Source organism: Vanellus vanellus (assembly GCF_965231255.1).
Source record: "Vanellus vanellus genome assembly, chromosome: 10".
NCBI lineage: Eukaryota > Metazoa > Chordata > Aves > Charadriiformes > Charadriidae > Vanellus > Vanellus vanellus.
Genome location: NC_138915.1, coordinates 15978085 through 16005698, shown reverse-complemented (window position 1 = coordinate 16005698; position 27614 = coordinate 15978085). Strand labels below are relative to the sequence as shown.

General features: G+C 36.0%; 1 protein-coding gene across 1 annotated transcript in view; it reads right to left on the bottom strand.

Annotated features, from left to right (window-relative positions):
* Window positions 1-27614, bottom strand: part of LOC309675922 (connector enhancer of kinase suppressor of ras 2-like) — a gene marked incomplete at both ends in the record, with an annotated part of 216230 nt that overhangs the window by 139282 nt on the left and 49334 nt on the right. The window contains one exon of the mRNA XM_082488349.1: window positions 2094-2257. Coding sequence (XP_082344475.1) covers window positions 2094-2257 — 164 coding nt within the window. The remainder of the gene's footprint in view (window positions 1-2093; window positions 2258-27614) is intronic.

Below are 27614 nucleotides of genomic sequence, written 5' to 3'. Positions count from 1 at the left end.
TCTAAAAATCCGTTACAGTGATGAACTCCACACTTTTCACTGATCACTCAACCAGCAGTCAGATTTTAGTGCAATAATCTAATAATGTTTCAAGATTTAGTACAGAATAAGAATATAATTATGTTATTTTAAAAGTGTATTTCAGTTGTTAATAAAGGTAGCATCAGATCTCCTATCATTCAATTATTGTCATTATTTAAAAGAATTAAGAGAAATTTTTAATGATGCTTTTTGGTTACATAGATTAAAATTCTCATGAACTATTACAGATTAAAATAGATATTATACTCAATCTTGTAAAACTTTTACTTGTGATCCTTGCTCAGTAAGAAGCTGCAAGAACTGAAGAATGCATTGTGCACAGCAGCAAGGCAAAAATGTCAGAAGCAAGAGAATAACCCCTAAGAGCAGAGCCGCAGGCAGCAGACTCAGTCAGCAGAAAACACACGGAATGGGCAGGAAGATAAAAATTTAGAAGCAAGAAAAAAAAACCCAACACCCCAAAACCCCCAGCATTTTAGAGTCAGAGTGAGAAAGAAAGGGTAAGGGCATAAAGGCAGGAGGCTAAATAAATGATACCAGGAGCTGGAAAATCCCCATACTGCTTTAAAAGAAAAAATAAGGTCATGACACAGCACAGTAAGAGAAAAGCTGCACTACTGACCAACAGCAGGGCCAGCATTTAAGAGGTACAATTTCTTTGTTTAAAAAAGAAAAAATAATAATAAAAAAAAAAAAATCAGCAAGGGTCCTCCCAGTGGGCACACTTGACTGAAGGGCGTTCTGTTTCCAGAGGAAACTTCTTGGGTCGGCTATTTTTGACTAGTGTCAGGGCACAACATTGCATTTTTCTTTAGATAACATAACATAGTGGGCTATTTAGCTTCCGTTTATGTGGAAAATGTTTCAGAGGAAAAACTCTTGAGCTCGATTTTAAATGTTTCCAAAACACAAAAGTTTTGGGGGTTATGCGTTATGCAGTATCCACCAGTTTACAGGTATGGCTGCATCGAAGCCAAAAGCATATCTCTGATTTGACATATACGTTATTTAATTCATAAGAGTAGATCTCAAGCCACATTAAGTGCCTTTTGTAATTACAAGTACTTGCAAGAAACATATGCATAACAAAAGGTACTTCATACTGCTTTTTTCTTATATCAAGTCAATTTTTCCTGCTTGTTTTCTATTTTACTGTGATTTTCACTGTTGGAGACAATTTATCTTATCAAAATCCCACAGTATAACCTAGTTTATCAGAAGTTCTGCTTTTGCACAAAGTAGTAAAATACTGGGAATGTCATATGTAATTTACCTACATAATTTTACTATTTTACTTTTTTGTATTTTCAATATCCTTTCACCTGTTCACCTACACAAAGTCATTTTTTCTTTAGAATTGAATTAATGCATTGCATTTTATCAGCTGGTAGGAATTAAATAACAGAGGAAAGAAAGAATTTTCTGATATCAAATACTTTGTTAAGAGGCTAACTGAATTAATAACTCATTACATGAAAAAAAAACTTTTCTTCCAAATTTGGATGCTTGCAGGTTCCTAAAAAAAAACCCAGCCCAATCAAAAAACCTCACCTTTAAATTGACTCATGTCTGTACTTTAGATAAAATCAATTTCATCTTTCCAATCTTGTCTTGAAGCTCACTTTAAACAATCTTCCAGTCTAATTAGCATTACCTTCTGGCTTCTTAGTACCATCCTTTTGAATGCTGGCATGGTTAAAACACTCAGGTCTACTTGGTTTAGTACAGTGTGGCAAATGTCAGTGAAATATGAGGGCATATGGTATATAATTACAGGACCATATGGATGCCAGTAGCAATAGTCAACAGTATTTGAATGCAAGACCAAGCAAGTTAGAGGAAGAACAATAAAAGACCATCATACGTAATCATAAAATGGATATATATAATTCCTTTACAGCTGAAAGAAATGTGTAAATGTCTGTCCTTTAATGAAGCAATGTCACTGTGTCTGTAGAAGCATATAGCTGTGGAGTGTAGTCTACGTTATTTTACTCTTGGTTTGGAAATTTATAAACCCAGATTATTGAGTGATGCAAGAAATGACTTACCAATGCACATAGCAGATCAACTGCTTCCAGTATCAGTTCTTGGTGGCCAATGCGAGTCACTCCCAATTCCTCAAGCTCTTGGTGAGTGATGTGTAGCAGCTGTTCGCCATTGATCTTTTCTTTTTCAAAATTTTTTATGTATTGTTGGAGGCAATCATCAAGGCCTATTTAAAAAAAGCCAACAATGCATATTCAGAGAACAAACAATCACAATTCTGTACTTCACAAATATAGAAATTTCTTGGGAATACAAATGTAATTCCTTGTTTGTACCTATTATGGAAAATATGCAAAAAAATCATAATTTAACTTACATAGTATAGTGCATACTCATAAAGAGAAAAGCTTATATTACAGATATTATTTTCAAAATTCTAAAACATTGTAATTCTAATTTAAAACCTTCACGCTACTTATTAGGGAAACAAGGGGAAGGACAAAGAAGCACAGAGAGTAACCTTATAGAAAACCTTTCTCTTATGATGTCATGAAGAACTAAATGTAAGTTTAAGTTATGATTAGGAGCATATTCTTCCTGGTATTCCTCAAAGTTATATGGCTTGGCTATCACTGATTAGGAAGAGTGGTTCTCAGGCTTAGTAACCCCCTACACTAACTCTGCTACACCCAGTGCCAATTTTTAATTATTTTTTTTTCCAAGTCCAACTATCCAACTTTCTGAAACTCAATAACATATAAATAATTTTATTACAAAACTTTCAATTAATACAATTTTGCCCATGCACAAATTATTCCCTTTCTTCCTGAAACTTGATATGGTAAGAATAACAGATTTGGTGGTTGCCACATTATTCTATTTCTCAGGGACTGATTAACATAGTAAGTTGAAATATTTTTCATTCCTCCAAATCTGTTTCAGAAACACACATGCTTTAAGTTTCCAGCTAGAACAATTAGTTGAACACTAGACTCTTTACTATTGAAAGATACACAAGGTTATGCAGAGTTCCCTCAAGGACTCTGTCTAGAATTGTATTAGATTCAATGAAAACCTGATATGTGTATGATTTTCTGGAGACCTAGAAAAACTCAGCTTCAATAATTTCATCTACTAAGATTAAGTAGAACACTTTAATTCTCAGTTATTTGTCCTACAGTGAAGCAGGTAAAATTGAGATCCATTAAAAAAACAGATATCCAGAAGACACAGAAATAGCCAACTTGGGCATTTAAGCAAGAATAAGAGCTTTGCAATATCATAACTTCTGCATGCAGCCTTCTATTAAATACACATGAAGTTACTAGTATGGTTAAATTAAGGAGAAAATGTATATGCAAGCACTTAAGAAAACACAATATATTTAAAGAAAAGGAAAGCAACAGGCATATGATCAATATTGTTCCTATTTGTCAGTTTTCAAGTTCTCACAAATGCAATACAAACAAATAAAGCAAAAGTTAATGTCTTTATTGCCTGGATTATTAATGTATAGAAACAGATAATTCTGTCATGTACCTTAGTACCTTTTTAAAGAGAAATTTGTCATTATTTTAACATTTTTTAAACCACAAAAGTTCTTTTAAGTAACTGGATGATACAGTTTCACAATGATGAACGGAAATATATTCCTCTAAATTAGTACAGGAACACTAAATGGGTTAAACAAGAGCATGAAGGAAGTTTACTGAAAATATATTAGAAAACTACACTACTATCTATTACTCCATTTATAAGAATACCTTCTTAGATATTATCTAGTGATTTAATTTGATCTAATAAAATTTGCCTACTTTGTATTAACAGAAAATATTAACTAAAGATATTACTATCATGCAACACCCCAGCATGACTGAATGTAGGGACTAGTTAGCACCCAGAGACAAATTTCTAAAAGTTACAGGAGGACTTGGTCAAAATAACCAAACCACCTGCTGAGGAAGTGAAAGCTTGTGGAAACTTAATTCAGAAAATGTGAAATTTAAAACTATCCTGTAGACAAAAGTGGTTGATGTTGTCCATGTTTTTCTATTCTCTCTATATTCTCTATAATGAGAGATCTAACACCTTATGTTTGGCATGCTGAATATTACACTTTAAGTCTCAATTAAGCCAACATAATTCACTTGAGACACAAGGACTGTGAGAACACAGGAATTTAACAAAACAATACATTTTTCTTCTGTTCCATAAATACAAAGGCATATATTGCAGTTTCCTTCAACTAATTTATTTTTCAAAATTATTCATTTATTTACTCTGTAAACTGAGACTCCTAAGTTGTTATATTGCTCATTCATCATTTACCAAGTAACCCGCGCAGCTTTGTAGTCACTTATACATACATTCCATACAAAACTAGATTAGTGATATAAAATATCATATTTTATGTTGTTATTCGTAAGTATGAGGTAGTTTGGGGGGTTTGTTGTTTGTTTCATTTTGTTTAAAAAAAAAAACAAAAAACAACAAAACCCAACAAAGTCAAATCAGCAATCTGTTTGTAACTTGTACCCAAGTCTTTCCTCTGTTCTTGAATTGTCTGCAAACAGGAGGCTTTTTCGCTGCACGTGTTCATCATTTAAAATGATTTAATGAATGATTTAATGTAATTATATTTCATTTTGGATTGGATGAAAACTGGTCACTGCGAGTTCTGCCTTTATTATTTAAAACATTTGAAATTCAGAGCCATTGCACGTTTCTGTTCCCTGCTTGATCAATAACAGTTCCTAGAAACAATTTCAGAGTTTCAATTCAATTTCAGAGTTTCAATTCCAAACCCCATGTGTTTCAGATTTGCTTTTAGTGAATATTTTCCTAAAACTCATCAGAAAGTCACTGAAACTGACACCAGAAATGAAATTATTTTGAACAAAAGTGAAGCAAATTAATTAAAAAATTCAGTATCTGTGGCCACAAATAAGCAGTTTTAGTGTTCAGAAAGATTTAGAAAACACCAAATATAACATCTTATGAAGATGTAGTCAGATGTATTAAATGTGACTTTGTGCCAGAGAGAATGTATGACAGGAGAGCAAAATATGAAATTTGTATTATTCATACTGCTCTGTAATAGCTCCCCAGGGCATCTTTAGAAGGCGTTTACTTAATGGTGCAAACAGTATGGCAGTTGACAATAGAATACAGAAATATATCATTAAAGGACCAGGCTGTCTCATAGCATGACAGCATCTAATAAATACACACAAGAAAAGAAAAATTTGTCCACTGCTGTCTGCTTTTCTGTCTACCTAGGAACTAGGTATTGTATTCCATTGTTTCTTTTCTTGCAATGTAAAATTTTTTGTTTGATATGTCTCAGGTGTTACAAAGCAAGAATTTAGTAGTTTTCATTCTTTATTATCATGGCTATAATTGTTTTTAGCATGAAATATCAAAGATGCCATTAGAAAGAGTACAGAATGAGATCATTTTGACTCGCCAAAGGCAAACGAAATATTTATTTCTTCAAGGCACTTAGGCTTCTTTAGTGCTTTTTATGCAATATTATCAATATAATGTCTGTTTACAGGTAAGACCTAAATTAGTTAAGGTTCATAACTACAAAGAAGTAAGGGGCATTAACTCTGTTTTATATGTAGGTAAATAAAATTAAACCACTATTCCCAAGTTACACAGTATCAGTTAGGCAAAAACCACAGAGGCTTGCAGTTCTGTTTCTTCACATTCTTACTTTTTTGGGGTACAGGTTGTAACTAAGAAATCTGTCCTTCATAGTGCAATAATTTAAATTCAAGGAAAAGGGTTTAAACATGTATGCTTTATTTTAAAGCTGAGACTTAACATCCATGATGAGAGATCTGCTATATTGTCTCTCTCCATTTTTAAGGAAAAGAAAGCTTATTGCATCCACATGGACTACGAAAACTTTATCTCAAAGAGTAGAGGAAAACCAAACATCTCTGATATGATGACTGCAAACTATGATTTTGCAAATAAGGCATGCAGTAAATTGCCTAAATCAAGGAAACATAAAAAAAAGGGAGGTGGAAAAACAGTAGGGAGAAAGGGCAGGAAAAGAAAAGCCAGTTAGCTTTAAGATATTTCTTTTCAGAACTGCAAAATTGATAAAAAAGAATCATTAAAACAACAAAGAAAACCAACATGTTATAAAAGAAAAATCCTCTGTAGAGCTAGCTAAAATCAGATTTAAGTATTAACTCAGAGCCCACATTACAAAAGAGATGCTACATTTTGTGGGCAATAAGGCCCACTAAGATTAAAATGAATCGTTCCATTGATGTCAACAAACATCAGGTTTGTTTTACATTAAAAGCACAAACATAGTTGCCATGTTACATAAAGAGCTGTCTCTTTCTCTGTGGCATTAGGGATATTGAAAAAAAATAAAATAAATGAAGGAAAAGCACAAGTTGTTGCCTTCTATGCAGGAAGTCAAATTATGCAGACAGGGCAGCTCTTAGAGGGGAGAAAGTGGTGAAGATAACTTTGCCAAGTGTGATCCATCACAAAAGAAAAGTAATTTTTAACTTTAAAAAGTCTGTCATTTGTAATTTATGGAGATATTTATGAAAAATCGTATTTATTTGCTTCTCCCCTTTTCATGTATTTTAATGGATTTTTGTTACTTATTGTAAATGACACTGGTTTTGTAATCTATCCTAAAAATTCCTGACCAAATGATGGTTTTGTTCATACTACATCATTATTCCCAGAGGAAAATACCCGACAGCTGGCTAGAACAGCAGAATGCTGGCTGTGAAATGGAGGGGTTACAGGGAGGGCAGACAGGAAAGGTCCTTGCCAGTTCAGCTTGTCACAAACATGACTGCTCTCACTAGGTGATTCTTCTGACAGAAGAGGGTATACAAAATGATACGCTGTTATAAAAATGCAACATTGCTCGTTCTGCTTTTAGAGTCTAGGATGAAAGAGAAGGAAAACAGCTCTGGAAGTGCATTCACCACTCCTGGCTTCTGCAGTTTAGCACTGACGCAAGGAAGCGCTAGAGTCCATTTACAGCCAGTTTGGCAAAGAAGTCAAAATCGCTTTGATGAAGGGTCTGAGAAAGTATTTAACATTTTCCCTAATTAAAATGAATTTTAAAATAAAAAGCACATAGCAGAATACTGAAATCACAATTGCACAAAGGCTTATACGCAACAGCAGATTTCAAGTATAGATACAAGTGTCTGTGGAATCTGGGTCTAAAGGACAAAACCTGAAAGTCAACGGAAGGATCTCAGTTTGTTCAGAAGGATTACATTATGGTCTGCCAAGAGCAAATTAATATCCTTATTAATGTATCTCATTTGACTAATAAAAGCTATACAACAATCATATCTCTGTCATTGCAGAATAGTGACTTGTGAAAAAATCAATAAATCAAAGTGAAACGGGGACAAACTCAATTTTTAAATGTTGTGGTGCTAGATGTTGGACGAAATCCACTAAAGCTGCTGTGTCCTTCAGTCAAGATAAATGCAAATGGTGACTGAGCCCGTTTGCGAGGGCAGATATCTTGTACAATATGACCACAGTGCACAACAGGAACATGCCCGCACCAGCACATGCGTCTTTGGAGTGTGAGCCAAGTTCTGAGCCACCAGGGTCATCTAATAATTCAAAGGAAAACTGATTGTACTGAAGCTACCCCTGGGTGACAAGGGTAAAAAAGGACAGAAACACTGCAAAGAAGGGAGCAGAAAAGGTACAAGACAAACAGAAACTGTGAGTGCTTTGAGAAAAGGCATAGAAAGGAAGACTGCTGACGTAGGTTTGGAGCCATAAAAAAAAGAAACATGTATTTTGATTCCTGCTGTTTTTTGCAAATTACCTCACACATGACCTTCCAAGTAAATGGGACTGCACCTGAGACACCTCGCCTGATTCCACCACCAATGGCTTCTCTTCCTAGACAAAACAACTTACAAGTCCAGAAAATTAGCTATTCATTATTGGCAAAAAAAGGAAACTTTCATTTCTGTGCTGGAAATTACCTAATTAATTGGGGAAGGCAACACAAACTACTGCTCCTGGCACTACCTTCAGTTTACATGGCACTACCTTCAGTTTACATATGCAGATCTGTTTAAATATATCCAGCGTTTAACAGCATCTACAGGCTCAGTCCAAGTAGTAGTAGTTACAGAAAGTAAAAAGGTTGGGTTAAAAAAAAAAAACACAAAGGTATTTTCCATATAAAGCAATTTTTAGCATCTAACTAGAAAGATCTGGAAGAAATTGATTGGTCGGCTAATGGAGAGAAGTAGGTGGAGAATGCATGCTTTTTCCTAAATGTCATTTTACTGAATGCACACATCAGTTCATGGGCGTTCTTGATCAAAACCACCTTTGATTTATTACACTGAGCTTAGGCACAGTGGCTCTTTTTCCAGTCCTTATAACAATGAAACATAACATTTAACAGTGAAAATCATCATGTGGGTATTTTTTGTCAATGATGTTAAGAGCTTTTTAAGAATTATGCAGTCCAAATAAAGAAAAGAGATAATCCTCAGGACCATGTTCACACTAAGCTCACTCTTAAATACCAGCTATTTGTTCTTAAGCCCTTTCAGGTGAAAAAAAAAAACTCTTTAGAGTGCCTGGAGAAAAGGCTTTTCATACCCCCACAATTCAGAAAGAGACAAAGGCGGTGTGTTTGAAAATACTCTAAAACACCAAGCTTGGAGCCTTTCAGACCTAAACTTTCCTAAAGTTTACAGTCTATCTAAAAACTAGAGTGTATCATGCTGTATTTTGTATCTTTAATCCTACTTGTTACAAACCTGTTCTATAACAATATAGTAGCTAGATTACAAAATTTCATACAGAAAATGCATTAGAAAAATCACAAGTCATAGCATGAATGCACAAACACACAAAAGTGAAAGAATTAAGATTATTCTAAAAGAAAAAAAAATCCCTCAGTTCTGGCATTATCTGACCTTTAAATGCTTGACTGTGCGAGTATAATGTGTTTAAATGTTGCTTCCCAGATGAGTTTCCTCTGCGTCACTGTAATATTCACACAGATACAGATGGATATTTTAGATGCAAATGCAGGCAAGACTTCTGCTACTTGAATTTACAGATCCATTGTCTGCATGAACGGGAAGCAGAGAGGGATGAGCGCTTTGAATGAATGTTTCCCAGACACCGACTGACACCAAAAAAGTTGACTTCCATTCCAGGCTTCAAAGTGGATTGAACTGTACTGGAAAGTATACTTTGTACACTTCCACTTGTCTCGGACCACTGGATAAGTCTGTACAAATTCACAAGCTACTTCTCTTTCTCCTATTCCCCTCTCCTGACAGAGCCAGGCTCCACATCTGGCCCATCAGGGCCCTCTACAGACACGCTCAAGCACCAGCATCCAGCCAGACCAGTTCTCTCACTTGGTTTTTCTTTCAGAGGCTTCTCCTCAGCCTCTCGCATCCTCATTCTGCAGCTACATCCCACCTGCCAGCCAACATCACTGCCCAGATTAAAAGTATCCTCTCACCTTCCTAATTAGGAAAAACTAATAAGTTTTTCCCACTGGCAAAATCTTCAACTCCCTCCATTTACTGCCAGCTTCCATTTCCAGATGTCACTTTTTTCTCCATCCACACTGTCCCTGTTCTTGTATGTTCTATGCGTGACTTAGGCAGCTTCCTTTCCTCTGTACCAGCACGGAAGCAGTGTTGTGAGAGCAGAAGCTGGAGGGAGATGGAAGCTTCCAATTCCAGTTCTTCTCTTCCCAGAACAGGTCAGAGCTTCACTTGCAACAACAAATTTGCTCAGCCACAAGCACCTTTTGTAAAAGGGACATAATCCTCAAGAAAAATGAAAATCAGTAGCAGGTTCCTAAGCATATGAACACGCTTTTTTCCCCCTTCAACATGTCGTCTTCTGAATAAGGGCAAGCATCACAGCCACTTCACCAAGAGTGCATATCTGAGACACAAACAGCCTCCTAAATTGTATCCCACATGCAAAACCAATGGGAACACTACATCATCACTATAACTTTTTTTTGTTAGTCAAAGCTTTCCCAGAATCTCAGTGTCTATAACTACAGGCTCTTTCTGGCAGTGTTTTTCCAGGATAACTATATTATCAAGACAAAAGTTGGGCTGAAATTATTAGTATTTTAAGATTTCAGACCATCTGAGAAGGTTTCATAAGGGTATGTGTCAAGCATTATTAATAACAAATGAACAAACTGCTGCACTTATAAAATTTGATTTAATGATATACCATCACCCTTCAATTGACATTTGTATATATGAAGTAAATGACTTAATATAGTTCTGCCTTCATTACCTATGACTGAATAATAAGAAGTGTAGACACTCTAACTTTTTCCTCACAAACTGACAGGTGTTTTTGAGCAGTGGTATTATCACAGAAGTAATAAACAGCATTTTCAAGAAGCTTCCTGGAACTAGACCTGACCTCAAGGATGTTTCTGGAAGAAAAGTGTCACACTTGGAGAACCTATCACATTTTCAGACACAAAAGCATGCTCCTTGCTGTCACATTTCACAACAGTCTTAACCTCGAGATATGTCAGTGATGCTGTTACTGATGAATTTCCCATAAAAGTGATAAAACACAGAAGTGTTTATTAGCTCTCTGTGCTAATGAAAATTTAAGTCTGTCCTTAGCTTCATTAATTTTCTCCTTGATAAAGATGTAACAACAGCATCCGGTCATTTTCGAAGCAGCATGGCTGAAGAATGACCTGGAAGTGCTAGCAAGCCCCTGCAAGCCAGCACATTCATACCTCCCATTTATTTGATTATATGCTTCCACTTTCCAGTGTGACTAAGCTGAGAGTGCTTGGACACTGAATCTGCCTTGTTACATTTATTTTAGAAGAGAAATGCTTTGGCCAAATGCAAGGCAACTACTTCTATTTATTTTCTATACTGGACTCATGTAACATATTGCTTTACTTTTTCGAGACAGTTTGATGAGAATCTCTTCTGGCAGAAGCACTGGTTCCAACTTAGAATGGTACCCTTGTACATCCTGCTCCTCGTGCTTTGCACGACTGTGTGTGGCTATGTAGTGAATTGGGTCAGAAACTGCTCTATGTTAACTTCATTCCTTTTTGTTACCGGCTATTTTTAACTGGGACAAATGAGGTGGAATACACCACTGGATGAAAGCGCAGATGGATGCTTAAGCTGTCACCATCATACATGCTTTTCAAGCTATACCATAAGAAAGTCACATTTGATAATTCTTTACTTTGTTTTCTTTTTATTTGCTGAGATGGCAAACTTATGATCACTATCCCAGCCATTGCTCCACACATTCTGAATTTTTAAAAAAATTTAAACATTTTAAAAAGTGTTTAGAATTTGATAAAAAGATAATATAAAATAAATTGACAAGGCAAAAAATGGATTCATATTTAGAAGAATCTTCAGCTACTGGTTTGATTTATACTCAAACGAAAATGCAAAAGCAGCATAATTAAAACCTTGAATTTCTTTACCCAGTTATGAAACAGCAAATACCTCTGTATCAGAACAATTCTGAACATCTCTAGGATCAGTAATAACAGTTAGAAGAAATAACATCTATCTTGTGTGCATGAGGGGTACTGTTGCTTAGAAGCAGATAATTGATGTGATCAGGTTTTGTATTCCTCCTTTTTGCAATAAGCACCAAAGGTTGTCTTCTCATCTCCCCAGATTGGAGGGTAGTGGTGTAGGTGATTCAGAGTGCCTGCCCCAGTCCTCTATTTGCAAGGTGGGTTTTTTTTGCAGTAGTAACTGTTTCCACCACAAACTGGTGGAAAGAAAAATACTAGGAAATTAAGTTTCATTTCCTTCACCAGTGCCTAAGCACATTGAGGTGAATTTATTTCAGACCACTGTTGTCTCCATTTTAGAAAGGTCAGAAATTCTTGTACGGAAGGAACAGCATTAACTGTGTTTTTGTATACAAGACCTGATCTTAAAACCAAAAGTAGTAGAACAAATAAATATAACTGAAAGCTCCTTTCTCCAGCTTCTGAGGATTTATCCACCTTGCACTCCCCACAGGAAAGTCTTAATCACAGATTGACCTTCAAAAAACTACAGTTTGAAATACAAAACCAAACAAAACAATCACACCAAACAAGTTCTTGTGCAAGGAATACAGAGGTATGCCCCACTTGTCCGTGTCTTAAAAGTGAAGAAAAAAAAATGGTGAAAAGATAGATAACAAATCTGTCTGAGCTAATCAGCAGAGAGAAAATTAATTTGTTGGACAAAATTCATATAATTGTAAAGCAGACTTTTAAAGTTAGGCGAAATGAATCCTGCCCTAGAAGTATCTCTCTGATGAACTTGCAATAGGGCTCTATGTTAATACGTGCTCTGAGGCGCGTACATGGGTGCAAAATGCTATCAAGAAAGTAAGCTTGTAACAAGGTAACCAGAATCCTCAGATCACATTCTCTGTTGGCACGCACTAACACTTGCAAAGCTGTGTGGTAATAAGAGAACTGACATGGAAGAATCAAACAAAGTGCTATGGATGTTTCTGTGCCAAAATATATTAATTTGTGTTCACCAACACTATTACTAAAAATCCTGGATATCAATAGAACTGCCAAATCCAGTGTAGACATTTACAGTGAAAAACCCAAACAAATAAGATTTCTGCTCAACACAATTTCTTTATCACCTGTGAGTCTAGAACCTAATTCACAGGTAATAGTTTAAACACCTGCAAGATACAAATCCTAGAAAGGAGAAGGTAGGCTTGACAATTCCTCACACGGTTGCCAAAAGTTACTGGGAAGCTGCTTTCAGACTGCTGCAAGAAGTAAAGAAAAGGCTAGGATTTTACTTTTTTTTCAGGGATATTCAGGGATATTCAGAAGCGTTAGTGATAGACTACTTAGTTGTTCGACTACTTGGCAAAAGCTGTGGATCAGCTGATCTGAGGTTTCACACACATTTTTTATTTCATGGAAACACAGAGGATGTAATGTGTAGCACCACAGCTCTTGTTCATATTGTCCTGTTGACTCTACAAGTCCGGATGATCTTAAATTAAGGTTCTTTACTTAAGCAGTTTGGTGGAATCAGCTCTAGCAATCAGCAATTAGCTTGCTTAAAAGGCAGGTGGTTGTCACGAATTGTCAATTGTCAGGAAATTCCCAAACTAGGAATTCTTACTTTTATCAATACAAACTGTGTGAAACTAGCAAAACTAGGCAAATGGGAATAGATCACAAAAGAAAGAAATCAAACCACAAATCCTACTGAGGAAAGAAGCTTTTCTCTCTCCTTACATTTACTCATTTTTATTCTACATATTTATGTTACATGATGATGCCAGAAAAATTTATTAAAGTTGTTATTGAACAGAATGAGAGCTAGAAATTTTTGTTCACTACCACTTTTCATGCAGTATCAGATTAAGATAGATTAAGTCTCTGGCTTCAACTACATGATGAAAAATATTACTACATATTAAATCACTATTGTTTTGTAATTTAATTCTGAATTCTTAATGTTTTGCTATTTGATCTGGCCCTAGCTTATCCAAGATTAAATATTTCTATGAAGTAACATGAAACTGGCAAGAATTTTATCATATCTAAAGAAATATATAGTCAGAAGTCCATGAATAAATTATGAATACAGGTCAATGTATAAGAAAATTTTATTCTGCCCAGCAAAGCAATAAAGTTATTGGTAATTCAGTACAAAAAAGTAAAATCAAGTGATTACAAAACAATTCAGAACCATAGGATATCACTCATATGTTTGAAATATTACTTTTTTAATACGCTTTAGATGATTAAATCTTTTACATGGCAGCATGCAAAAGAGGGACGTAGGTCAGGGCTAGTGCCTGAAATTTAAGTCTCTTTGACAAGGAAATATCAGACTCAAAGTTTCCATCTAGACCTAAAAACTGCTGCAGCTACAGAGCCCACTGCTGCCAAAGGATAGCATGGGAGTACTAAAACATAGTTCTCAAACCATTCCTAGTTATTTTTCTGTTCTTCATAAGTAAACAGTTGAAGCTTTTTTCCCAAGACATCAGTCAAGGAGTAAGAGATATGTAATAGTAATGTACCAGTAATAAGAGGTGTCCATAAGACCTCGAAATAGAGCTGCTGGTGAAGAGGTAAATGTATTAGACCCAAAAACCTGGAGCAGTGCACTATATTAACTGAGCAGGATAAATCAATTCCATCATGTCAGCAAAAGCAGCACAATATGAAATAACATTTCTGGGAACATTCCTCATGGTTTCTCAGAGATCAGGTTGCTGCACTACTTTCGCAGCCAAATCTCGAAAAATGACTGTTTTGTTTTTCATGTATACAGAGAACTAAGCACGGGAAGACATTAGTCATCTCCTTAAGACACACTTAGGAGGTGGTTTGCTCCTGCCGCCATGCTTTGCTACTACACCTGATACCACAGTCACAGGCTGCGACAGACAGACAGGCTTTAGATGTCTTCTGGTCTTTGTGCATAACCCTGAAACAATATGGCTGGGAACTTCAGGGGGGAAGTTATGGGACCAAGTTATGCAAAGGGTAACACAGAAACAAGTTACTGGGAAAAGTGAGTATACAAATAAATTAAAGAACTACAGCTTTCTGTATAAATAAAAAAGCTGGGAAGTAAGACTGAGATAATCCAAAAAGGTCAGAAGAGTGAACAAGATGCAACTTTCATATTTACAAATATTGTGCTTTAAATCGTCACGATTAGATTTTTCTAAATTAACATTTTTCTGAACTTCTAGAAACAAGACATGAAACAAAACCACTTCATTTCTTAGGATATTACTAATTCTCAGGGAAAACGCATGGTGTCACCTGTCACTGCTATTGTTTTTTTCCTGTGATATCACTTGGTAAATTAAATAGATAAATCTGGCCGTTCCAATCTCTCTCAGCAAATATAGAAAAAGCTCAGTGCATCCTGGACCCAAGAGATTGTCTCTTTCCTATTTTTATATATTAGTAAAAGCAAAAAGAAAACTTGAAAAGCTTTCACATGTGTTTTATAAAAACTTATTTATAAAGGAAATCTTGTCATTTATAACAAAGGGTTTCAACCCACAGCGAATTATTAACTGCTTACAAATAGGCTACAGGAGAGGTGTTGCAGTCTCAGAAAAGTGCTGGATGAGCAGAGTTCCTTGGAGGAGTTTGTTACACAACTGGCACGTAGCCAAGTCAATCAAAAGAGCAGGCAAAGAGCAAATGTAACTTGGTTGCTAATTCTACAGACCACAGCAAAATTTCAGGCTGCTTCATCACTGAGAGGATTTAGCAAACAGCAAGTTACGATTTGCTTCTTCACTATCTGGAAATGGAAGCCCAGTACACCTGTGTTAAGAGGATTGTGCAGGTAAAGGGTGGCAACTTGCATCTTCAATTCAGCTAGAAGCATAGATGCATTTTTATGGCATAGTAGGATTTGATGAGTAGTTTTAGTTACTGTTGTGCTGTAATTGTATGCTTTTCCAGATGACACACAACATTGGCTTAGTATGGATCTGAGAAAAACAAACAGCCCTTCACACACACAACCTCCTGCTCCCCCAGAACCCCAATGCCAGCCAAAACCATTCTTACCAGCTGAACCTTAAGTCTAGGCTTTTTGAACCTCAGTCCAAAAAGTGAAACAAGTGCATGAAAAGAACTATGGAAATGGATTCAGTTGTGGGAAAACATTTCAGGTTGCATTATTCACATTGCACTACTTATAGAAAAAAAAAAAAAAAAAGATTGTGGGGTTTTTCCTATAAAAAGTAAATGCTAAGTGCATTATTTCCTTGAAACAAGCACAAAGTATTGATAATTTTCAATTTGAAAATGCATGTAATTATTTTATGTATTTTACATAGAAGGAATATTATGGTTCTTGCTTTTAAATGCTTTACAGATATCTACTTTTAGACAAGAAATCTCTATCATCATACCCCTCCCAAGTTCATAGTGTCTGTAACTAAAAATTTAAAGAGTTTCAGACACAAAATTGTGTCATTTTGCTCTCAAATGCAGTAGCTGTTTGAGATTGAATTTGGATTTTTCCTTTACTATCCTTTTGTCAGATAAACTACTTCTGAGAATGCAACTTAAGTAACTTGATAATGTAGACTAATTTACAGTACTATTCATGTTGCTTCTTTTTCCTATAAATGTATAAATGGGACTGCAAAAATTCAGTTTATGATGACCTTTAATACACATCTAACGACACTATTTGCTCACTATGATCAGTTTTCAAATCCTACCTTAAAAAACAAATCAGGTACCCACAACCATGTTAAAAATGATTTACAAAAATTAGATGTCCTTGATTTATTTTAGGAATTTTCAGGGACAGGATGAAAAAATAGCATTTCCTCTAGAGGGCTTCAGGGTCAATATTATTTCACAAGTTATCTAAGTTATATTGCGCTAACTGACTGCACTACTAAGGGTTAGAAAGGCTCATTGTTATTCCAATTGTTCCTGCTTTGAAAACAAAAAAATCATGATTAGTTAATTGCAGAGTTAACACTCTGATGATCCTATCATAGCTAGTGTCTCATTTTCCAATACAACTATAAGAAACCAAAGAATGAGATGGAGACTGGTTATATGATTAGTTTTTACTAGAAATACTGAAGTTAATCAATTTTCACTTTATTTTCTTGGTGTATACCTCCCTATGGAGAACTAGTCCTTTTAAATTTCTTTTAATACTACACTAATATTAATTTAGAATTTAACAAGGCATTCTGAAGTAATGCATATGTGAAACCTATGGACTAAACAAACTATTATTTTAATTTTTCTCTAAGTCTGTATTGTGATAATTTTGCTAACCAAGATCCCGATTCAAAGAATTTATACACCAATACAAAATGTAACTGAAGTTCAGGACTTCAAATTTAATCATCTTACTGTCTCAATGTTTCCATGTTTGCCACCAGAAATCCTGGGCCTGATCAGCCAAGATAGTCTTGTGCTATATTCTCTCAGTTTCTCTCTATTCTTTTGCAAAACTTGGACTTTTTACGTCTGCTTTACTACAGAGCCACTGTGTAATTCAGTATACCTCTCAGCAGCTCTTACTTTTCAAGTATCTGATGAGTCAACTGTATTTCTAAAGATGATATATTTCTTATCTTTTCAGATATAAAAATGTCACTAAAGGTGCAGTTCCATAATAGGCTTAAGCCAATTTCAGACCATACTGCTGCCAAAAGAGGCAACAACTTTTCCTCCACCCCTTTTTTATGCCAGCATTAGTAATTTCATGGTGGTACAGTGAATCAGATCAGCCAGTGTTAGCAAACTGAAGGTGAAGCATGCAGAAGGTGAAGGGAAGCTCAACCTGTTTTGTCAACAGCCTGTGAAACAACTTTGGTTTGAAAATTCAGCAGCTAAAGCAGTCTTTTTCTACTCTTCTTTGCCTCTTGCTGCTAGCTCCGAATGTTTTTGTGGCTGCATGTTGAGCTGAACTGGGATCCGTCTGATCAATAGTCCAGAAAAAATAAAAGAAAAAGGTTATTGCTTGGCAGGTGAATATTCTCCAATCCAGTCTACAATACAGGCATAGAAACATTTAAACCAGGACTGCCACAAAGAAAGTCATATGATTGACTAAATCCATATAAAAAAGCTTGGAAAGAAAAGACGATTCTCATGTCCAAGACTGCTACAACTTACTACAGCAAAATTTTTAAAATATATTACAAACACAGAGCACAAGAAATGAGTCCTTTTCCAAACAGGCACAAGTTGTTTTAGTCCCAAGTGTCTCTGGTGGAACTGGTGTCTTTTTTATATAAATATGATGAAGGAAAAGAGAAGGAAACTGAAGACTAGGTCAATGAAACTGTAAGACAGCAGAAAGTTAATTTTGATGTATTGCACTAGGAACTGAGAAATCATCAGTTAAATCCTTGATAATTACAGGAAAACTTCTAAAGATGTATCTTATATTTAATTTCATAACTGAAACAACAGTCAGACTGAATAACTCACCAAATCAAGCACCATTTTCTTTTAAAATAGAAATCTAATTAGACTTAACTCCAGTTTGATGTTTGTCAGATAATTGTGGTCTGTGGAAATCATAGAACTAAAGTTCCCACTAGAAGATCCCCTTTCCCCCCAAAAAACCCAACACGAGTATCAGCACACAGCTATTTGAAAAGATACTATTTTTTATGAATGCTAGTCTGATATCTTGGAGGGTCCTATTCTTGGTACCAGTCGTTATTTAATATATAAAGCACTACAGTGATGATTTGTGTGAGTGTGGCCTTGATCCAACAAAGAACTTAAGTGCCTGCCTCACTCCCTTGTATATTGCTAATCATCCAATTGATTTGCAGAGGAATATTCACAGCATTCAAATCAAATTTAAGTGCATTGCTGGACCAGAGCCAGAGTGCACTGAACACTGCATGACAGAGCCCACGATGGCCAAAGGTTTGGAGATTGTCCCATTCAATTTCACTGATCAAAATTCATATCTCTGTGGAAGGACATCACACACAAAATTTATACCTCACTTGAAGCTTCCTTCATTTTGAAAAAACCTCTACAAGAATTAACATCTCCCATGATACTTACTGGTATGCACATGTGCTAATTTCCTCAGTAAAGGTGCATTTCAATAGCATATTTACATTTTACGATTGCACTACTTGATGTCTCTTCCACTCTAGGATATAGGCAGTGACTGGACTTAAACAGCACCTACTTGTAAAGGGATTATATTCCTTTCAATACCAGTAGGTTGTTGGTTCCAGAAAAAAACAAACCACTAAACAAAATTTCTCATTCAGTCTCATGATCTATGTGTTGTCTTCCTCTGTCACAATATTTTAATATTTTGAGAAATTTATTAAAAACACTTTAAAGCTGTACAGAAATATTATTTTAATCAAGAAAACACTATATAACCTTTTAGGGACTCAAAGTCATGACTTTTCAGTTAACTGAAGGAAAAAAAAAAATCAGGAGACAGGAAACATGCGAACACTGGTGACATTCAACAAAGTGAAGATACTGATCACGAGAAGATGTTCCCCCCGACCATGACTGATGGGTTGGGTCAGTTCTGAAGAACTACAGCCAAGTGAAGAGATGAGAGAAGCGAGAGTGGCCTGTTTTGCACTTTTCAGTTCGTTCCCAAGGGACATGAGCGTGAGATACAGAGCTTAAAGAAATTACTCTTTCCATTTTCCCTAGAAAAGTCTCTTTGCAAGGTCCCGTTGGTACATACAATGAGTTGGAATTGAAACCAGAGATTTGGCTCTACATATGGAAGGATGAAAGGTCAAAGCAAAGCTGTTTTTTCAAGGACTGAAGGAATGATCCTGGAAGACCAGAGTGATAACTGATGGTACTTAAATGAATGTTCTCTTCATCATTTTTATTATTAAGCACATTCAGACCTTCAAAAAGCATGTACTCAGCTACACCCAAGTCTTCTTTTAGAGCCAGAAGGACACAGTTTTGTAAGTACCAGTGGTTATTGCCATCAAACAGCTGTATGAGTAGCACTATAGGAGTTTGGAACTTGAAGTTCTAGCGCAAAACTGTCTCCGAGAAACACACACAAAATGCACGAAACCAATCTTCTAACTTCAGTCTTAGAGCATCAGTAAATGTCATCACCTCAAGGTCACCAGTGTTTTGTGCATAAGCTGAGATAGAGAGTACACTGGGCTATATACTGATGCTTTAGACGAGGATTGAACATGCTATATGTGTATTGCTAGGGCAAAAAGATGATCCATTTCTGGTTGCCTGTGACATGCAGGTATCCGAATCATAACAGACACAAACTTTTATTCATGCTACTCACTCAAAGACAGAAACACAGGGTATCTGTTCACTGTGCTTGCATAAAAGCTGTCCCAAAATACTGATACGCTTTCAATAGCTCCTTTAGATCTGTAGACGCACTGAAGTGGTCAAACACAGGTTTGAACAAGCAATCCAGTAGTGTAGCTTATCAAGGCACAAATTAAGGCGCTTTTTTCCCCTCTTTCAAGGTATAAGCACCTAATCAAACCCTAAGTTTGGTCTTGTAAGGACTATCTCTATGCCACTTAAGTTCTGTTAAAAAAAAATATTTAAAAAAGGGTGTGATAACTAATCTGAAAACAACATGTAATGAATTTTATTTTGCATATTGGGAAATTTCCATGTTTCATTCTGACACAGGTTGTTTCATCTTGCTACTACAAAGTTGGCAGTTGTGCTGTATTTTGGATATACTGTGAACACATTTTGATTTGATTCTGGCAAGCTCCCAGTTAAGCTGAATTACAATGAATGCCAACACATTACAATTTCTTTCAGTAAACACAAGCCACAGTTTCTTAGGCAAACAGCCATATGCCATGTTCTTGCACTATTCATTTTTAACCCAAAAAGCTGAATTTAGCTGTTGCTTATGAAGAAAAAAAAAGTCAAATGAACTCTTGTACTTAAAAAAGCTGAATTTGTCTCAGTGTCAGAGAAAGATCTGTGTGAAACCACACTATGCAGCTATACCAACCGGGGAAAGGTAATTCCAGTTCCAAGGCCTAGAAACAGAAGTGAGAGCAGGAAGGTGATATCTCCTATTCTTTCTATTTTTCCTGTGTTTGCTTGAGTTGAGGGGATTGAACATTGGCTTCTATTGTCGTGCACATGGTTTCCAAACCATCAATTGCTGCTGCGTGGAGACATCAGTTTGAGAAGAGTTTTCAGATTGAAGCAAATTCTCTTTGAGAATATTGAAATTTATTTTAGAGAGAATCTTAGCATTTTAGTCATAAATGCATGAGGATACACCAAGCTAGGTAGGGGCACAGCTAGAATTCAAAGATCACCCCTTGTTAAGGATCTCATTTCTAACAATTAATACGTATGTGTGTCCTGGTTTGAGAGACACAGGACTAATTTCTCTTCTAATGCTTGGGAAAACTGCACTTTCAGAAGACTCCAGTGTCTGAATTTGTGAAAATATTTACTTTACAGCCAGCTACGGTGTGTGGGTCTCAAGGTCTCAGTGTTTTTGAGCTAGCAAGGATGCAAGGATGAGGAGCGAGACCCCGGCACTTGACCCAAGCTGGCCAACAGGATTATTTCATACCATCAACGTCACACTCATTATAAATTAGAAAGTTTGCTGCGAAGTTCGCTCTCTCCCTTGATGGCTGCCATCCTGAGAACTTCGTGCCCTGGTGCCAGAGCCCTGAGGCTTTCCCTTCCTCCTGAAGCTGTAGCGCTCGCAGTGTCCGACATTTGCTGTCCACTGCTGGGAGTGCACAGCTTCCTACTGATATAGTTGGCTGAGTATAATCTTTGCATATTCTGTATTGGTGTCGGGATCAATATCAGTTCTTTAGTGCTGTTAATGTTAATTATCTAATCTTATTCTATTAAATCTGTTTATACTTCAGCTCCCGGGTTTTCTTGTTTTTCCCGATTTCCCTTTCCCAGGTGGGGAGGGGTCATCGGGTGATAGAATGATTGTCTAAATGACAACAAATTGTTATGGGTCTCTCTCAGAGCACTGGAACAGGCTGCCCAGGGAGGTTGTGGAGTCTCCTTCTCTGGAGACATTCAAAACTCGCCTGGACGCCTTCCTGTGCAACCTCATCTAGGTGTTCCTGCTCCGACAGGGGGATTGGACTAGATGATCTTTTGAGGTCCCTTCCAATCCCTAGCATACTGTGATACTGTGAAACCATAACAATGTGACATGAACTTCCAGCCAACTAAGTATGTAGCTCCACAAGCTTCTCAGAAAACTGTTTCTGTTCAAAGCCTAATATTGATCAAAGTATTCCCAATACTTCATAATGTCTTCAAGACAGTTCTGACAAAACAATTCTGATAAGTCAGTGACAGGCAGAAGCACTGTCACTGTCACAGAAGCACTGTGAGTGGATAACTCTTTTGTTAATGTTTTTAAATCTAGCAGAAATGACAACTCTGAAGCCTGTTCAACAGACAAAAAGCAATAGGAGATCTCAAATTAACCTAAAGAAAAAAAAGAGAAACATTTCTAAACTGTAACACAGTTCCAGAGTTACAATAACCCTCCTGCTGAAAAAGGTGGTGGTGCTGGTCTCCAGGTCATAGTTGCACATTCTGATCCCGTCTCTGGCATCCACACTCACAATTGCTAGGCTGTGCGAGTTCATCAATGTATGAGTGAGACTAAGGTTTTTTTTAACTTTGTTACATGGCATCATATTGCCAGGATAATGACAGAACCACTGCTATCTGTGACAGTGACAGTGCTTAAACTGATGGGGAGCCTGCACCACTGCATGCCTGATGCAAAGCTGCTAAATTTGCAACCTACTTTCCAGAAGTACTCCATGGTTAGCTCTGGCTTCTTAGCATACAAATCCTCAAGGAGCACAGATATATAAACCTAAAATATATATTATTGCTATACATACTATTATATGTATTATCAATAATAATAATAACACCTTATCCTTATGTAGCACTTTTTTTGTTAGCAGAATTCTGAGCTCATTGTAATTCCCTATTTCACGGGTAGGAAAACTGAATCAAAGAGATGTAAAATAATTTTCCTGAATTCACACTGAAGAGCAGTGAGAGAACTAGAAATAGGCCCCATGTCTTTTCATAGTTTTCATCAGTGGGCTTAATTAACTGGGAAAAAATAGAATTTCTAACCAAAAGTGAAAAGGAACACACACACTACCTAATCCTCCACCAAAATCTTCATGGCCCCTGAGAGAATAAAAGAAAATTTATGACATACACTTTGCCCTTTGTTTTTTGAAAATAATTTTTCAATATTTGCAACAAGTGTTGTTCAAGCAGCATTTTCCTCTAATGCCTTTTAGTTCACAAGTGTTCATAATCAAAATAAATTCAACCAAGTATTGTAAATGAGATATGGAGAATTACATCCACTTCGTCTACCACATATTTATCACATTCTTCATGCCAAAAAATTGAAATTACTACGTATTATGTATTCACACATTCTGTTGCTTGCTCTTTAACTCTACTTGTTTTTCCACACATCTCTTGTTCATTTTGCAAATGCTATCTTAACGTCCTTGTCTTTTTAGTCCTCTGTACTCCCATTTCTTAACCTCAGTACCTCTGTTTTCAGACTACCCTTCTGTTTTATTCCATTTGCATTCTGCAATGTCAGCTCTAACCCCCATTTCCTGAAACCTGCAGTTTCTGTTACCATTTCTACTAATGTGCAGCTGAGTGGCTGCTGAGAGCACAGTAATGATGCAGACATATTACAATTTTCAGCCCATCCCTTTCTGCAGTCCATTCTATTGCCTTCTAAGCAATTTTAATTACACTCTGCACGTACGTGGCATTCCCATTTTTCTCTCCACGAAACAGCATGCAATGCTATGTCAAAATTAATCCCTTCAAAAGCTTAACAACTTAATAAAACAAAAAAAAATCTATTCTATAGCTCTCCTAAATTTAGTTGTGCCCTAGCATAAACATTTTCTCAGTCCTTGGTTTTCAATTATTTTAACCCAAACTGTTCTCATAATTCTCCTACAGCCAGTTCTCTTCCTGCAGTAAGTCTGCAGGACTGCATCTCTGCATGGTTTCAATCTCTGATCACTAGCTGGGTCAATAGAAGAGTCAGCTTACAACTGCAGCAAAAAATCTTAGTGAAATTTCAGGAGGAAGCATAACTATGGCCTTTCAAAAATATAGGAAGCATTTCACTATTGTTTCCATAACTGAAAACCAAAATGGACTACAATATGAGCAATCTAGTTTCTGTCTCAGTTCAGTAAGCAGAACGGATATAAGATGCTTCTTCAGTTATAGTGCCTTCTTAACCATGCACCTTGATGAGAGACAGCTCATTTTCAAATTGCTATACCCAACCCTAGCACAAATTCAGTCTTTTCAGAAGTGCAAGCATGAATATGACTGTTGATGTGAAAGATCACTGTAATGTTTTTAAGAGCATCAGACCTCAGCTGAAAGGCCCTTCATTCCATGCTTGTCTTCTAGGAAGATTTCAAGATTTCACTCTGCTCACATCACAGATACTGAATGGTAAAAGCGTGAGCAAGGGCTTCTTAGAATTTTTAAAACCAATTTTATTTGTATGATGCTGGATTTGCTGCTATACCTTGAACTTAAAGGTGGAAACTGATTAAAAGTTCCCTTAAATTTACCCTTATCTCCAAGTCGTGGTTTCATTTTGTGAGGTCCAGTTATCCCACACATGCACAAATACCTTTCTCTTCTACTCTTACTCTCATTATCCTTTAATTACCCTGTCCTTTTTGATGTTAAGCACTCTTTGCTTCACTTTCTCTTGAAAAAACATCATGTCTCACTGGGAATCCACCTCCAAACTCTTTATAGCTTCTTCACCATTTTACCTTCCAAGTCTCATGGCATATTTTCTCTTCCTCCTGCACACATTTCCTTTTTTAAATTGGCTTCTTTCACATTCCATCAAAAGTGCTCCCTTTCATTTTCATAGTCACAGCAGGCAGAGTGTTCTCATGAAACACATTAACAATAAACTCAAAAGGCTGTGTCAATAGAAAGACTGAAATATTGTCTGAAGAGAAGTCTATGACTTTGAGAACTAGACCACTAGAAATTGAATGAAATACAGTAATATAACAGGTCGTGCCATCTGGGAACTATTAACAGATTACAGCTACTGTGTGGAGAGTCATCAGTTAGAGGAAAAAAAGAAAAAAAAAAGAAAAAGATAAGTGAAAAAGGGAAGAACCTGAGTACTCTTAATGACCAAGAGATGACTTCCTGACAGCAATAAGATGGGGTTGTAAGGAAGGGAAATACAAATCTCAAGTGAATCGGGAGATAAATTTTGAATATTTTAATTTACTCGTACTAAAATTAGTCAAAGATCTGTGGTGATTTCCTTCTTTTCTGTTGTAAATCTGTCAAAGCTTCCTTAATCAGCTTTATTACTGCTAAGCAAAACCAAGCTTCTTAGATTTTGCCACAAATACAAATGACTTGAAGTGCACTCTAAAAGCTGATTGTTTTCATTATTTTATATTTGCTCTTTTTATTTTAAAAGTCTGGAATGGCATATTGGATTCTCTTTAAACCCAGAGCCTACAAGATGTGTTACCCATTCACATTTTCTTTGCATATTCTACTACCTCTTTCTCTAAACAATACTAGCATCTAGAGTGGCCAAAACAGAGAGGGAGATGCATCTTACTCTTCCATCCATCGGCAGAACGGTTAGATGCAGGATCACGTTGCCTAATTATTTTTTCCAAAATCATGTGAAATTTCATTCTTTATTTGACAAGTTAACATCTTAAAGTTCAAATCAAGTCAGCAAAACAACTTTATCACAGCACCACTCAGAAAAATTACAGGTATTGCCTCTAGGTGTTTTATGCAGTGCATCTTGCTCCATCAGGATTTTTCACTTCCTCCTTCTCCAGAAAAAAAAAAAAATCACAAAATTTAGATGATTATATTGATGGTGCTCTCATTTTCTGCTCAATTGACTGCATTACCGATTTCAACCCAAGGTTTATCAGAAATTGCTGGTTTTACATCTAAGAAACTTTGGAAAAAATGAAAAGGAGCAACAGTAGCAGTGAGGACATGACTACAGAATCTCAAGTGTTACTGATCAACAGGTTTTTCTTTATGACAGAACTATACACAAGCAAATAATAAAGTGGAGTTGTATATAACAAGTGAGGTTTGCCATAGGGACAGTTCTCTTTCCTGGTTACATGTGCTCATACAAGCTTTCATAAAAATTATCCTTTGCCTTGTCAAGTTTCAAGTGCCTTAGGAGAGATTTAATTCACTGCATCTGAATTTAGCATATATGCAACTACCAGTGTAAGTTGCTAGCATAATTTCTGGGTTAACCAGGCACTTTTAACATCACACTATATTAATACAGTGTAAAATTGAGCATTGTCACATTTATCAATTTTATCAGATTACCAAAGTTATCATTTTTCTAGCAAGTTTGCAGTGCTTTTTACGTAACACAAAATGATCTGCTGTTACCTCAGACTTTATTTAACTTTAATGTACATTTTTTCAGGCCTGTGAAACTTTGTGCACAACTATTAAGACTATAAATATCACACGTGCATTAACAAAAGTAGACCTGAATGTGCAAAACCATTTGCTCAAGTGTGCAGTTTTGCCATAGAAGGAAAAACACAGCAAAGTTTCAAAGTGTAAAGAACAAGAATTGGTGGAAGTAACCGATAATTAGAAGGAGGTTTTTTGGAGGGTTTTATTCTTGTAAAAAAAAAAAGTTAGGAGTGATTTTTAAGTTGATTTTAAAATTTAGTATCTTTTTTTTTCCCCAAACCTTTTTGATCCTCAGGTCTTACACACTAAAAAGTAATCAGTAGACAAAGACTTGTAAATTTGGCTGCTGGATTATTTAACTTTGGTTGCTTGTGGGTTTTTTTTTCCCCCTATACACGATGAATTAAAGTCATAGTTGATATTTATATCTGTAACATTAAGACAAAATGCCCAGGGGAATTTTGGGAAGAGTGAATCAAAGGATGATACTGTTGAGAAGATTATGAAGCACTATTTGCAGAGATCCAACCATTATGCATCAAGGACATTCTGCTGTTACAAAGTGGGAATGTTCATTAATGCTCATCTGTTATTATGGCAGTCGTAACAATTTCATCTGTAATACTGTCTTCATAGGAGTCTCCTATCAGATATGTCAAAGAGGCTGAAATGTTCTTTTACTACACACATTCTGAATTCTTTCATTTTCTTCAAAAACCTACCAAAGTCATTCATAGGCAGCATGCAACAATCCAATAACAGCAAATCAAATCAGCTTAGTCAGAAGGTATACAAGAAGCAAGCAGATTTTCATTTTAAGTATTTAAAAGTATTCATAGTATTTTAAGTATTTGTATGTATTTCATTTAAGTATTTTTAAAGCCAAATCAACTTCCAGAAACTGCTTTACAGCATGACCATTGCAACTGCAGAAGTCACTAACGTTGTCAAATCTAGCATTGGCATTATTGTATAAATCTGCCCATACAGTCTAACCAATTTCCATCAATGCACACATATTTCACCCATCAGAAGCATGACAAGGTATACATTAAAAGTTTCAAACATACCTACACCTGAAAGAGTAAATTTTAAAGATTTTATGTAAGGTTTGCCACTCCTCCACCTGAAAACAGTAAAAGATGGGAAATACAAAATTAAAATTTCAGACTCCATTTTCAAAGGAAAGAGTCTTCTTTTGCATTTCTCATGAATGAGGTAGGAAATTTATGCCCTTATTTAATGAATTTTAACGCATTCAGCTGCAATTAAACTTGGTCTACAAAAATTAAGAGAATCTTATTCTGCCAAGAAGGGAAGAATTACCTATTAAATCAGACTTCAAAGTCTGTCTTAGGCCAGTAGTCTCCCTCTCTCTCGGTAGCCAGCAGAAGATGTTAAACAACATAGCACAAAACTCAGGGAATCATGCTGGTTATAGTCCATAAATCTGAAGCTTCATCATTTATTCCTAGCCTTCATTTCCTATTTTTAACTCATCCACAAAAGG